The sequence below is a fragment of the Ceratotherium simum genome, chromosome 23 (assembly GCF_057802395.1).
Source record: "Ceratotherium simum simum isolate JZ-2026a chromosome 23, ASM5780239v1, whole genome shotgun sequence".
NCBI classification, from domain to species: domain Eukaryota; kingdom Metazoa; phylum Chordata; class Mammalia; order Perissodactyla; family Rhinocerotidae; genus Ceratotherium; species Ceratotherium simum.
Window position 1 is genome coordinate 38,935,421 of NC_141922.1, and position 15,114 is coordinate 38,950,534.

A 15,114-nucleotide genomic window follows, 5' to 3' on the forward strand; every position below is an offset into this window, starting at 1 on the left:
AGGACCAATCTTCCTCAGCAAAAAAAGAGGAGGATTGGCATCGGATGTTAGCTCAGGGCTGATCTTCCTCACACACACACAAAAATTGAAAGAAAGCATTCTGGAGAAGCACGGTTTTCAGTACAGTTTTATACCTTTTTAAAACAAAGAATATACATTAAACACACCCAGGATGCATATTCATCAAAGTTTCCAAGAGGTATTCAGTTGTAAATTAGTGGGTCAACATGACCCTGATGTCAGGAAAGGGACTAATATGGGTGTTACCTATAGGGCTACCAATAGGGCATAAGAGGGGAAGTGTGCATTCTTATCTTAAGAGAGTGCATTCTTCATTTAAATAGTTAACACAGATGTACAACGTATGTTTGATAGGCCTAAATAAAGTTAAGCTTCTTTAGTTCAAGTCAAATCAGTTTTGAACCCAAATAGTTACCCCATATACCTCAATATGTGAAAATCTCTTGTCACCTTACACACCACTTTCCATAAACTTCCAGTAGTCTTCCTTTAAAACTCTTGTCTTTTACTAAAAACCCCACCAAATACTTCCATCAAACTTACTCGGGGTGGGGGTGGGGGGCATGGTGTAGCGGTTAAGTGCGTGCGCTCCGCTGCTGGCAGCCTGGGTTCGGATCCCCGGCACGCATTAATGCATCGCCTCTCATGCCAGGCTGTGGTGGTGTCCCACATAAAGTGGAGGAAGACAGGCGCGGATGTTAGCTCAGGGCTAGCCTTCCTCAGCAAGAAGGGGAGGATTGGCATGGATGTTAGCTCAGGGCTGATCTTCCTCACAAAACAAAAAACAAAAAACGAAAAAAAACCTTGCTCAACTCTGCCAGGTAGGTAATTAATTGCTTCTGCAGTAGCTGGGTCAGGTCTCTAGGGTAGCACCCACTGTTTTAGATTGGTATTAATCTGTTTATGTCTGTCTCATCTGCTGGGTTCAGAACTCCGAAGAACTCTGCTGTCTTATTCACCCTTTACCCAAACCAAGTGGTTATTCTTATAAGGGTAGTTATAATGAAAATGTTGGTTTGTGCATATGTTTAGGGCAATCCATGGGCCCAGGATGATTTGTACTGCATTTGTAGAGTATTACAGAAAAAAAATTCACATATTAAATATCTTCGAATTCTCTAATAAAGTCATATCAACTCTGTAGATGCGTAAGATTAATTTCTCCAATTTACTAACAAAACCGACTCAGAAGGTCAGGCCCTAAGTCTAAAGTCACACAGGAAAGCCAACCACAAGTCAATTTCAGCAGTGACAGGCGAGAGGCATGCTGGAGGTCTTTTGAACTCCTTCGGCCACCGTCGCCGGGTCTTCTCCGCTCGCGCTCTCTCTCTCTCTCTCTCTCTCTCTCTCTCCTTCTGCGCCTGCGCGCTGCTGGAGCGTCGTCCATTTCTCCATCAGTCAGGAAGGACGCTGGTGTTGAGGTGAGTCGAGTCGTGCCCGTCGTTCGGGTTCTCGTAAGTGCCACCTCCCGCTGCCTGCTCTCGGTCTGTCTTGGAGTTGAGTCGTGACTGCATCTCTGCGGTTGCTGAACCTGGGACGTCTAGCCTGCGTCGACCCCTGTACGCCCCCGCCGCGACCTCGGGAGGGCCGCGGGCTGGCGACCGGGGCCCCCCGGGGCCAGATGGGTGGCGGGGGCCTCGAGGAACCTGCTGGGCTTCGGAGGCGGCCGGCCCGGGCCCAGTGCCCGCTGTGTCTTGCCCCCGTCAGTGTGACCTTGGCTAGGTCATGTGACCTGTCTGGCCTAGTGTTTTCACCTGTAAGAAGGGGTAGGGGTTTCTTCTCACCCAGGCCTGACGCATAAGGGCCGGCGCTCGGCGGGTGTTGGCTGTGGTAGCCTTTGTGGCTAGACGAGGGAAGCTGGAGACGGGTCAGCGTGCCGGTGGCAGGCGGGAAGGGCCGGGCCTCCTGCGGCCTCTCTCCTCTCGCCCCGGGCCTTTCCGCCCTAGCCCCCCGGCCGCGGACAGTCTGCGGGCGGGCGCGCGCCCCGCTCCAGTGGGCCCTCGAGGCAACTGCTGGGTTCCTGCCTGCGGTCTGGTCTTTTACCGCGTGACCTTGGAGAAGTGACGTAACTTGCGTGTGCCTCAGTTTTCTTATCGGTAAAATGGGAATGATGACTGTCTCAGGCGGTTGTCTGCAAAATTAAATGAGTTGATAGTAAGCTTGTAGAGGAGTGAATGCTGTAAGTGAATTTGCGCTTGTCCGTCTAGAGCCGCTGCTCAACTTGCCTGTAGCTGGGAGAGATTTTGTTTCTAGTTTTTGCTCCCCGCGTACTATTGGCCGCAGTTATCTTGCTTATTTAGGGTAGAGTCGTTTAGTATGTGAGAGGAGAAGACGAAGCAGGCCGAGCCATTCAACACCTTAGGCTTTGTGGGAGGGATCCGTCCCCCATCCTGCCTTTGCCTCTCTAGGTATTAGAATGCGTTGTGCATGAAAATTATTTAGATATCTTACTGTGTTCTAAGAGTTTTCCTGTGTTATTATTTTACCCAGCAAGGAGAATAACTACCATGGCTTCCAGTGCTCTGACGAAACCCCAGATGCGTGGCCTTCTGGCCAAGCGTCTGCGATTTCATATTGTTGGAGCATTCGTTGTATCCCTGGGGGTTGCAGCTTTCTATAAGGTATGTATGTTTGGTTTTTACTTTGTGCATATGGTCCAAAGATGTGTGTTTTAAATTCAGAAATGTTTTATTTTCATAAATAGTTTAGAGTCTTTTAAAGAAACTCCTGTAATATGCTCCCTTCCATTTACTCTGCTCACCTCAGTACCTCATCTTCCTCGGATAGCTTGTTCTCTATCTTTAAATGCAGGTGGGGCTGCCATAACACACTGAGTGGGGTAAACAACAGAAATTTGTTTTTTGTCCGGGAGGCTAGAAATCTAAGATCAAGGTGGCTGCAGGGTTGGTTTCTTCCGAGGCCTCTCTCTTGGCTTGTAGATGGCTTTCTTCTCCCTGTGTCTTCACATGGTCCTCTGTGTATTAGCGTGTCTCTGTCTGAATTTTCTCTTATGAGGAAGCTAGTCATTGGATTAGGACCCACCCTAACGACCTCATTTTAACTTAATTATCCCTTTAAAGACTTGATCTCCAAATACTGTTAGGTTCTGAGGTACTAGGAGGTTAAGACTTCAACACATGAATTTAGGGAGAGACAATTCAGCCCGTAACACAGGCTATAATTGTTTTATTTAAGCAGCGGGATGGGGAAGGCAGTAGTTTTGTTTGGCACCTTTAAGAATTGTTGCCACAGAATTGCATTTTAACTCTGCCTTCTGTGGATTTTAGTGTTCAGCGTTTTGGTTTTTTTCTAATAAATTTTTTTCTTGTAAAATACACATAAAATTTAACACGTTTTTAAATGTACAGTTCAGTGGTATTAAATACATTCATGATGTTGAGTAACCATGACCACCATCTCCATAACTTTTTGTCTTGTAAAACTGGAACTCCATTAAACAATAACCTTCCATTCCCCGCCCCCCCACCCCCAGCTCACAGAACCACAGTTCTGCTTTCTGTCTCTGATTTTCACTACTGTAGGTACCTCATAAAAATTAAAAAAATATAAAATCCATTTGCTTTTATTTCTCTGGGTTGTTTACTGATCCTGTTACCTTATTTCTCTCTGCCTTAGTGTTCCATATTTTTCAAACGAAAAAGATTTTTCTTATAACAAAATGCTCACAGTTGCTTTGTGGGTAATGTGCCCCAGCAGACCTTGTTCAGAGGGTTGCACTGGGTCTCCTGCCTCTTGGTCTTCCCAGAAGAAGTTGGGAATTCACATAGGAGGTGAAGCAGTAAAACCGGCCAGGTAGAAGGCTCTTACTGTGTTAAGGTGAAGTATCATGATTCCATATGTTTCTGCAGCACCTTAACTGATGTGGATTGGCACTTGAAGAATTTTTTACTGGTTTTTCTATGCAGGATGGGATTAGAATTTGGATTATAATACACACATTGAAATCTATTAGGCAGTGTTTTGTGGAGAGTAAAACCTTTGCCAGATGACAGACCTGAGTTTGAATACTGATTGAGCCACCTACCAACTAGTGCTTCTTCCTAGATCTTAATCAAGTCACTTAAACTCTGAGTCCCTTTCCTCATGTGTAAAACAGGTCAGTGTCTATTCTGAGGGCTTAAATGATGTTGAAGTCTAAATCACCCAGGACTGTTCTTGCCAGATAGAAAGCTTCTTGTGCCTTTCAGAGGCAGATGGTTAGTGAATCAGTCTCAGACTCTTTTGAAATTAATATTATAACTTAAATTGAATCAGAATAATGTAGCAGGTCTCAGCTGTGGGAATATTTAGGCTTTGCCAGAGGGAAGACGGCAGACTGTCTTCTCCCTAAACCTTTTAGCTTTCTGGGTATCTTTCTTTGGCTCTTGCCAGTCTACATACGCCCCACTCCCCCAACACTCACCCACATATCCAACAAAAGGAATAATCCGTTCCTAGGTAAGGAAGACTCCTCTTGCTAATTAGTTTCCCTAAGGCTGCTTTTGCTTTCCTTGCATCTATCTCAATGCCTGCACCCTTCGTCTTAGGAAATATAGATTTCAAGTTAAAGGTGAACACACACAGACATATTGTATTGTGATTTTGTTGTCTTTAGATATTAAGTTTCTAATAATCTAAAAAATAAGTTCTAATGGGATATGTTACTTTTTAGTTTGCTGTGGCTGAACCAAGAAAGAAGGCATATGCAGATTTCTACAGGAATTATGATTCCATGAAAGATTTTGAGGAGATGAGGAAGGCTGGTATTTTTCAGAGTGCAAAGTGATTTTGGGATGTAAAGGTAATATGGTTATTTGAAGTTACTGTTTAGAATTTTTTTTTTAATTGTGGTAAAATACACATAAAGTTTACCATCTTAACTATTTTTAAATGTACAGTTCAGTATTGTTAAGTACATTCGCATTGTTGTACAACCAATCTTCAGAACTCTTTTCATCTTGCAAAACAAACTCTGTACCTATTAAACAACCCTCCATTCTCCTCCATTCCCTGGCAACCACCATTCTACTTTCTGTCTCTATGTATTTGACTACTCTAGTTACCTCATGTAAGTGGAATCATACAGTATTTGTCTTTTTGTGACTGGCTTTTTTCACTTAATGTAATGTCCCCAAGGTTCATCTGTTACAGCATCTGTCAGAATTTCCTTTTTAAGGCTAAATAATACTTCATTTTATATATACCATATTTTGTTTACAGCCATGCTTTGCTTGACAGGGATATGGTCTGAGAAATGCATCATTAGGTGATTTCCTCATTGTGTGACCATCATAGAGTGTACTTAATACAAACCTAGATGGTATAGGCTACTACACATCTGAGTTATATGGTACTAATCTTATGGGATCACCGTTGTATATGGGGGTCTGTCGTTGACTGCGACATCATTATGCTGCACGTGACTGTATTTATTCATCTATTAATGAACGGATTGCTTCCACTTTTTGGCTATTGTGAATAATGCTGCTATGATGTGTGCGAATATCTCTTTGAGACCCTACTTTAAATACTTTTGAGTATATACCTAGAAGTGGAGTTGTTGGATTATATGGTAGTTCTATTTTTAACTTTTTAAGGAACTGCCATTCTATTTTACATAGCAGCTGTACCATTTTACATTCTACCAACAGAGCACAAGAGTTCCAATTTCTCCACATCCCTGCCCACACTTACTGTTTTCTGTTTTTTTAATAGGAGCCATCCTAATGGGTATGAGATGGTATCTAATTTTGGTTTTCATGATGTTGAGCATCTTTTCTTGTGCTTGTTGACCATTTGTTTATCCTCTTTGGAGGAATGTCTGTTCAAATCCTTTCCCCATTTTTTTTTTTTTGAGGAAGGTTGGCCCTGAGCTAACATCTGTTGGCAATCTTCCTCTCTTTTTTTTTCCCCTCCCCAAAGCCTCCAGTACATAGTTGTATATCCTAGTTGTAGCTCCTTCTAGTTCTCCCATGTGGGATGCCGCGTCAGCATGGCTTGATGAGTGGTGAGCAGGTCCGCATCCAGGATCCGAACTGGCGAAGCCCAGGCCGCCAAAGCAGAATGCGTGAACTTAGCTGCTGCACCACCGGGTCGGCTCTTTAATTTTTAATGTTTTTTTTTTTTGGTTAGGAAAATTGGCCCTGAGCTAACATCTGTTGCCAGTCTTCCTCTTTTTGCTTGTGGAAGATTGTCCCTGAGTTAACATCTGTGCCACTCTTCCTCTATTTTTTGTATGTGGGACACTGCCACAGCATGGCTTGATGAGTGGTATCTTGATCTTCGTGCGGGATCCAAACCCATGAACCCCGGGCCACTGAAGTAGAGCGTGTGGACTTAACAACTAGGCCACTGGGTTGGCCCTCCTTTCCCCATTTTTAATCAGATTGGTTTTTTGTTGTTGTTGAGTTGTAGGAGTTCTTTAAACTCTTTGTCAGATATATGATTTGCAAATATTTTTTCCCATTCTGTAGATTGCCTTTTCACTCTGTTGATTGTGTCTTTTGAACAGAAATTTTAAATTTTGATGGAGTCTAATTTATGTAATTCTTTTTTTGTTGCCTGTGCTTTTGATGTCATATCCAAGAATTCATTGCGAAATCCGATGTCATATCCAAGCGATCATTGCCAAATCCAATGTCATAAAGCTTTTCTTGTGTTTTCTTCTATGACTTTTACAGTTTTAGCTTTCACCTTTAGGTCTTAGATCCATTGAGTTAATTTTTGGATATGATATAAGGGAGGGGTCCAACTTCATTTTTCTTCATGTGAATATCCAGTTTTCTCAACAGCATTTGTTGAAAAGACTGTCCTTTCCCTATTGGATGGTTTTGGTACCTGTGTTGGTAGTTTTTTGACTGGATATGTGAAGGTTTTTTGGGGTGCTCTATTCTGCATTGGTTTATATTTGTCTTTTTTTTTTTGTGAGGAAGATCAGCCCCGAGATAACATCTGTGCAAATCCTCCTCTTTTTTTTTTTTGCTGAGGAAGACCGGCTCTGAGCTAACATCTATTGCCAATCCTCCTCCTTTTTTGCCCCCAAAGCCCCAGTAGATAGCTGTGTGTCATAGTTGCACATCCTTCTAGTTGCTGTATGTGGGACGCGGCCTCAGCATGGCCGGAGAAGTGGTGTGTTGGTGCGTGCCCGGGATCTGAACCTGGGCCGCCAGTAGCCGAGCACGCACACTTAACCACTAAGCCACGGGGCCGGCCCTGTATTTCTGTCTTTATACCAGTACCACACTATTTGATTACTGTAGCTTTATAGTAAGTTTTGAAATCAGGAAATGTTAGTCCTCCAACTTCTTTTTCAAGATTGTTTTGTCAGGGTCCCTTGATAGTCTATATGAATTTTAGGATGAATTTTCCTGTTTCTGCAAAAATACTGTTGGGATTTTCATAGGGATTGCATTATATATGTAGATCACTTTGGGTAGTATGGACGTCCTCATAATTATAAGTATTCCAGTCCATGAACATGAGATCTCTTTCCATTTATTTGTGTCTTTAATTTCTTTCAGCAATGTTTTGTACTTTGCCTCCTTGGTTAAGTTTATTCCTAGTATTCTTTCTGATGCTGTTGTAACTGGAATTGTTTTCTTAATTTTCTTTTCTGATTATTCATTGTTAGTGTGTAGAAATGCAACTGATTTTCATGTGTTGATTTTGTTGATTTTTTTGATTTGTTCAATTGTTGATTTTTTCATGTGTAACTTTGCTGAGTTAGTTTATTCTAACAGTTTTTTTGGTGGAATCTAGGGTTTTCTACATATAAGATCAGGTCATCTGCCAACAGAGATCATTTTACTTCTTCCTTTCCAATTTGGATGTCTTTTCTTTATTTTCTTGCCTAATTGTCATGGGTAGGACTTCCAATACTATGTTGAATAGAAGTGGTAAGAGTGGGCATGCTTGTGTTTTTCCTGATCTTAGAGGAAAAGCTTTCAGTGTTTCATCATTGAGTATGATATTAGTCGTGGGCTTTTTGTATATGGCCTTTATTATGTTGAGGTAGTTGCCTTCTGTTCCTAATTTGTTAAGTGTTTTTATTATGAAAAGGTATTGGATTTTTCAAATGCTTTTTCTGTATCAATTGAGATGATCATGTGTTTTTTTCTTTCTTTGGTGTCTTACGTTGATTTTTGTATGTTGAGTCATCCTTGTATTCCAGGAATAATTCCGACTTGGCCATGGTGTATAATCTTTTTAATGAGCTGTTGAATTCTGTTTGCTGGTATTTTGTTAAGGATTTTTACTTGTATGTTTATCAGGGATATTATTCTGTAGTTTTCTTGTATTTTCTTTGTCTGGCTTTGGTATCAGGATAATGCTGGCCTTATAGAATGTTTTGTATTCTTTAATGAGATGGTCAGGTGTGGCCACAAAAGGAGACAGAGAGAGGCTCAGGAAAACATGGTAGGGGCCATCTCTCCCCACCCAGAAATGTTTTTCAAGATGTTAAAGTATAGAAAAAGGATATATTCAATACATATAGTGAATTTGGAAGTGTTCCTCCTATTCAGCTTTTTTGGAAGAGCTTGAGGAGGATTGGTGTTGATTCTTTAAATGTTTGGTAGAATTCACCTGTGAAGCCTTCTGATCCTCAGCTTTTCTTTGTTGTAAGGTTTTTGATTGCTGATTCAATCTCCCTACTACTTATAGGTCTGTTTACATTATCTATTTCTTGCTGATTCATTTCTTGGTAGGTTGTGTGTTTCTAGGAAGTAATCCATTTCATATAGGTTATCTAACTTGTTGACATACAATTGTTTATAGTATTTTTGTAATCCTTTTTACTTCTGTAAAATCAGTTGTAATATCCCCTTTTATTTCTGTTTTTAGTTATTTGAGCGTTCTCCCTTTTTTCTTAGTCGGTCTGACTAAAGGTTTGCCAATACAGTCGTGTGTCCCTCAAGTACCATATAGCCTACTACCCCTAGGCTGTATGGTGCTAATCTTATGGCACCACACTTTTGTATATGCGGTCTGTCCACTGAAATGTCCTTAATGCAGTGCATGACTGTATTGATCTTTACAGATAACCAGCTCTTGATTTTGTAGATTTATCTTATTATTTTTCTATTCTCTATTTTGTTTATCTCTAATCTTTATTGTTTCCTTCCTTCTGTTAGTTTCGGGTTTCATTAGCTTTTCTTTTTCTAGCTTTTTAAGGTATAAATTTAAGTTGCTGATTTCAGATCTTTCTTCTTTTTAAATTTCCCTTGTGATATCCTCTTTGACCCATTAGTTGTTAAAGAGTATGTTGTTTAATTTTAACATATTTGTGGATTTTTCTATTTTCCTTCTGGTATTGATTTCTTTTTTTTTTTAATTGTTTATTTATTTTTTGTGAGGAAGATCAACCCTGAGCTAACATCCATGCTAATCCTCGTCTTTTTGCTGAGGAAGGCCGGCTCTGAGCTAACATCTATTGCCAATCCTCCTCCTTTTTTTTCCCCCAAAGCCCCAGTAGATAGTTGTATGTCATAGTTGCACATCCTTCTAGTTGCTGTATGTGGGACGTGGCCTCAGCATGGCTGGAGAAGCGGTGCGACAGTGTGCGCCTGGGATCCAAACCTGGGCCGCCAGTAGTGGAGCGCGCGCACTTCACTGCTAAGCCATGCGGCCAGCCCCCTGGTATTGATTTCTAGTTTCATTCCATTGTGATCAGAGAAGATACTTTATATTTTAAATCTATTAAGTCTGTATATGGTCTATCCTGGAGAACATTTCATATGCACTTGAGAAAACTGTGTATTCTGTTGTTCGGTAGAATGTTCTGTATCTATTAAGTCCATTTGGTCTGTAGTGTTTTTCACGTCCTCTTATTTTCTTAATGATATTCTATCTGTTTCTTCTAGCCAGAAAAAGTGGGGTATTGAAGTTGCCTACTATTATTGTAGAGTTGTCTATTTCTCCCTTCAATTCTGTTAGTGTTTGCTTCATATATTTGGAAGCTCTGGTGTTTGGTGCATATATATTTATAATTGTTTTATCTTATTTTTATATACAGTGTTCTTTGTCTCTTGTAACATTGTTTGAATTAAAGTCTATTTTGTCTGATAATAATATAGTCACCCTTGTCACTCTTGCTCTGTTTTACTGTATGGACTATCTTTTTCCGTCCTTTCACTTTCAAACTGTGTGTGTCCTTAGATCTAAAGTGAATTTCTTGTAGACAGCATGTAGTTGGATCCTGTTTTGTATCCATTCTGCCACTTTATGTCTTTTGATTGAGAGTTTAATCAATTTACATTTAAGGTAACTACTGAGAGGGAAAGACATACTATTGCCATTTTGTTAATTGTTTCTGTATATCTTATAGCTTTTTTGTCCTTCATTTCCTCCCTTAATACCTTCCTTGGTGTTTAGTTGATTTTTTTGTAGTGACATGTTTTGAGTCCCTTCTCATTTCCTTTTGTGTGTATTCTATGGATATTTTCTTTGTGGTTACCATGGGGATTACATAAAACATGCTAAAATTATAACAATCCATTTCAATCACATTAAAAGTGGACTTATGAAACAGTTATAATAATACTGGCTTTTGTATTGGTCCATATATTTACCTTTACCAGAGACTTTATATTTTCACATGGCTTTGAGTTCCTGTCTAGTGTACTTTGTTTCCACTTTGAAGACCTTCCTTTGAACATCTAGTAATAATGAACTCCTTATCCTTGAACTTTCGTTTATGGAATGTTAGGTTATGTCCTTGTTTTTGAAGGACAGTTTTGCTGGATATACTATTCTCGGTTGACAGTGTTTTTTTGTGAGCACTTTAAATATATCATCCAGCAGCCTTATTACCTGCAAGGTTTTCGCTGAGAAATCCACTGATAAGATAATCCTACAGAGGCTCCCTTGTGGGTGATGAATTTATTTTTCTCTTGTTGCTTTCATGATCCATTGTCTTTGGTTTTTGACAGTTTGATTATAATGTGTCTTGGTGTGTCTCTTTGGCTTCACCCTACTTCCAAATAACTTCTTGTATTTGTATATCCATTTCTTTTCTCAAATTTCGGATGTTTTTGGCCATTGTTTCTTCAGATTCTTTGTAATTTTATTTATTTATTTTTCCCCCAAAGCCCTAGTAGATAGTTGTATGTCATAGTTGCACATCCTTCTAGTTGCTATATGTGGGACGCGGCCTCAGCATGGCCGGAGAAGCAGTGCATTGGTGCGCGCCCGGGATCTGAACCCGGGCTGCCAGCAGTGGAGCGCGCGCACTTAACCGCTAAGCCATGGGGCCAGCCCATTTTAAAGAGCCTTTTTTCTTTTTTTTTTTTTGAGGACGATCAGCCCTGAGCTAACATCCGTGCTAATCCTCCTCTTTTTGCTGAGGAGGACCGGCTCTGAGCTAACATCTATTGCCAATCCTCCTCCTTTTTTTTTTCCTTCCCCAGAGCCCCAGTAGATACTTGTACGTCATAGTTGCACATCCTTCTAATTGCTGTATGTGGGACGCAGCCTCAGCATGGCCGGAGAAGCGGTGCGTCGGTGCGTGCCTGGATCCGAACCCAGGCCACCAGTAGCGGAGCACCGTCCTGCCATTGTTTCTTCAGATAAGTTCTCTGCCCCTTCCTTACTTCTTCTGGGACTTCCATATTGCATATATTGCTCTTTTTTTTTTTCTTTTTGTGAGGAAGATCGGCCCTGAGCTAACATCTGCCAATCCTCTCTTTTTGCTGAGGAAGACTAGCCCTGGGCTAACATCCATAACCATCTTCCTCTACTTTATATGGGACGCTGCCATGGCATGGCCTGACAAGATGTGCATCGATGTGCGCCCAGGATCCAAACTGGCAAACCCCGGGCCGCTGCAGCAGAGCGTGCGCGCTTAACCGCGTGCGCCACCGGGCAGGCCCCTATATTTGTCTTTTTGATGGTGTCCCCTAAGTCCCTTAAGCTCTGTCATTCACTTCATTTTCTTTTTGCTTCTCAGTCTCTCTAATTCAAATGAAGTGTTTTCAAGTTTGCTGATTCTTTTTCAGTTATTGTATTTTTATGCTCTAGAATTTTGATTTTTTAGTAATTTCTGTCTCTGTTGATATTCTTGTTTTGTTCGTGTATTGTTTTCCTGATTTCGTTTAGTTGTCTGAATTCTCCTTAGCTTGTTGAGCATATTTATGACACTTGTTTTAAAATCTTTGTCACATAAATCAGAGGCATGTGTTTCTTAAGTGTTGGTTTCTGGAGATTTGTTCCTTTGAATAGGCTGTGTTTCCCTCTTTTTTTGTATGCCTTGTGATCTTTTGTTGAAGTTTGGGCATTTGAATAAATAGCCACCTCTCCCATTCTTTGCACACTGGCTCTGTGCAGGGGAAGATCTTCACTAAACAGCCTGGCATAAAGGCTTAGGGTCATCTCAGACGTTTTCTGGGGATATGTCTTCCCTGAGCTTTTGCGTATTCTTTTGTTCTAGTTCCAGTGTATACTTGGCTGCATTTTAAGTGTTAATTTCCGTTAAGTCTTCACCCCTGCTTCCTCCAGGAGCCTAAGCTGTCTGTTATATTCCTCTGCCCATAATCTCTTGTCCACAGGTGCCCACAAGTCTGCACTCTCTCTGCAGCTCTCTTGTGTCATGGGACCCACCACTGCTTTTAGCATATCTGAACTATATCAAGTTTCTATCTGTGCTCTGAGATAGGCAAGCTAGAAAGCAGTCCCTTGCGAAGCCCTCAAACAAGCCAGAATGTTGCAAGCAAGTTCCACTCTTTTCCTTCTGTCCTGAGGGAGGAGCCAGGAATTGGTCAGTTTCCTCCTCACCACACTGTGCTGCACTAAGGAGGGGGTGGGACAAGGGTGAGGAAAAATTCCATGAAATTTCCTGCCTTTTTGAGTGCGGCTTTTTCTTGTTTAGGTGTTTGCTTGGTTGCTGCAGCTTCCTAACTGGTTTCTAGAGTTCTTACAGAGACACTTTGGTCCATATGTTGTGTTTTCTGTGGGGGAGCAGGGGTCTGGACCTTTGTAGTCCACTGTAATCCACTATCTTGCTGACATATGAAGTTATTTTTTTATGTTCAAAGTCATTTTATGTATTATGCTATTATCAATTGCTAGATTGGCATTAGGAAAATCATACTTGGAGAAGTGCTGTAAAAAAACAAAGATTTTGACACGTTTTATAGTTTGCCAGTTGAGTGTCCATAAGTGATTTGGAGGCTTTCCATAGATTATGATTTGGTCTGTCATATCCACAAAGTCCTTATGCCTTATGGACAGTGTGAATTAAGGTTCTCTGTCTAGAAAAGGGCTGACTTGCATGCTGATGAAAGGTCATCCACTAAATTGATTTGAAAGAATGTGTCAGGTGCCTGATGAAAGTATTCACACTGGAATCTTATCATTCATGTATTTAACTTTATTCAAGCTCAACAAAAAAGCAAGATAGAACAACATAAGTGTAATTAAAGGTTCTGTCTACCACCCCAGTGTGAGTTTGATGCAACAAACAGATTCACAGATGTGAATCTGCCATTTTTTCCAGGGAGACTGTTCCTAAATGAGAATTCCAGCTGCTGTGTGTATGATCTTTCCCAAGATATGGGGTGCAGGGGGGTCGGGGAGACCTGCTGCATTGGACTTAGATCAGTTTTCTAAAAGACTCAAGGATTATTTTGAATATAAGTAACTTTGCCTAATAGAAACTTCAGTTCTATAATATTCCATTTCTGTAGTTGTTTATCTTAAGGAAATACCTGAAATGCAGATAGATTCAGGCACTAAGTAGCCACAGTATTACTAATAATAGTAGAAAAAACAACTTTATTTCCAGTGGTTGGAAAATTGATAAGGCACTATGCCTTTTCCATACTATGTACTATTAGGTCCATTAGGAAATTACATTCAGAAAGGAACATGAAGAAATTATTATATAAAGGATGATCTATATTAAATAAAAATTGCACAGAAAAAACAACTGGAGGTGAAAAGATCAAGAAAATAGTAGTAGTTCTGTGTGGAATCTTGACATTTCTGTTTTCTTTTTTTTTTTTTTTTTTTTCAACTTTATTTTTTTTCCCCCAAAGCCCCAGTAGACAGTTGTATGTTATAGTTGCACATCCTTCTAGTTGCTGTATGTGGGATGCGGCCTCAGCATGGCTGGAGAAGCAGTGCGTGCCCGGGATCTGAACCTGGGCCACCACTAGCGGAGCGCGCGCACTTAACCGCTAAGCCATGGGGCTGGCCCGACATTTCTGTTTTCTTGTAACTTTGAAGTTTTCAAATTTCCCACAGTGGGTATACATTTCATGTTCTGATGTTAACAGGATAATTTTTAATATTTGTTAGACTTTTTTATTTTATAAGAAGCTGATTGTGTTCAAAAATCAGTAAGAAAAAACAGAGTTGGAGGTAGGAATAGAAATATTGTTTAGGGAGCTGGCCTGGTGGCATAGTGGTTAAGTTCGTGTGCTCTGCTTCAGCAGCCCAGGGTTCGTAGGTTCGTAGGGCAGACGGATGCACTGCTCATCAAGCCATGCTTTGGTGGCATCCCACATACAAAATAGAGGAAGATGAGCACAGATGTTAGCTCAGAGCCAATCTTCCTCCCCAAAAAAAAAAAAAAGGAAATATTGTTTAGAATAGATGGGCAGCTCTTTGTAAGAACAGTATGTGAGTATGAGAAGGGAATGGAGGGAGGTGGACTTGAGAGAGAAGAAGGCAGCAGAAGTTGGTAAATGAAAGCAAGAAACCAGAGTAAGGGGTGCTATGGCCAAAATGGAAAAGTGGGTGGTCAGGGAGCTTGGCGGAGAGTGGACTCGGAGCGCAGGCAGCCTGAACTGGGTCTCCTGCGCTAATGGTTAGTGAGCAAAGTGTGATCTCCACTAGTAGAGTAGACCTCAGGTGTTTCAAGGGTGGTGAGGTGTTAAGAGAGATGCTTACTGTTTGTCATTAACTTAGCCACTATGTTTTTCTCCACAGAATCTCTTTGGGTTGAGTTCCATGGAAGTTTGTCACTCACTGACCTGTGTTCCTGAACTATGAAACGTGAATATTTGGGCTAAGGAATAGTTTCTCTTGATAAATAAATAAGAAATACATGGACAGTAAGTCTTTGCTCAATTATTCTTACTGATATTATTCAAGGCA

General features: G+C 40.9%; 1 protein-coding gene across 2 annotated transcripts; it reads left to right on the top strand.

The window, feature by feature from the left end:
- Positions 1-1,374: 1,374 nt before the first annotated feature.
- COX6C (cytochrome c oxidase subunit 6C) lies at positions 1,375-15,071 on the top strand. 2 transcript variants are annotated; one of them, XM_087447592.1, is made up of 4 exons: positions 1,375-1,442; positions 2,512-2,642; positions 4,694-4,822; positions 14,947-15,071. In XM_087447592.1, the coding sequence occupies exons 2-3, from the start codon at positions 2,529-2,531 to the stop codon at positions 4,805-4,807; spliced, it is 228 nt and encodes a 75-aa protein (XP_087303718.1). In that variant the 5' UTR covers positions 1,375-1,442; positions 2,512-2,528; the 3' UTR covers positions 4,808-4,822; positions 14,947-15,071. The 2 variants fall into 2 exon arrangements, with proteins under 2 accessions (XP_087303718.1, XP_087303719.1); XM_087447593.1 differs by lacking the exon at positions 1,375-1,442 and adding an exon at positions 1,561-1,580.
- The last annotated feature ends 43 nt before the right edge of the window (positions 15,072-15,114 follow it).

What these genes read in the sequence shown, in the direction of transcription:
- COX6C (XM_087447592.1), top strand. Translation starts at nt 2,529, where the DNA reads ATGGCTTCCAGTGCTCTGACGAAACCCCAGATGCGTGGCCTTCTGGCC. An exon ending in GGGTTGCAGCTTTCTATAAG is followed by an intron (nt 2,643 to 4,693) that starts GTATGTATGTTT and finishes GTTACTTTTTAG; the next exon opens with TTTGCTGTGGCTGAACCAAG.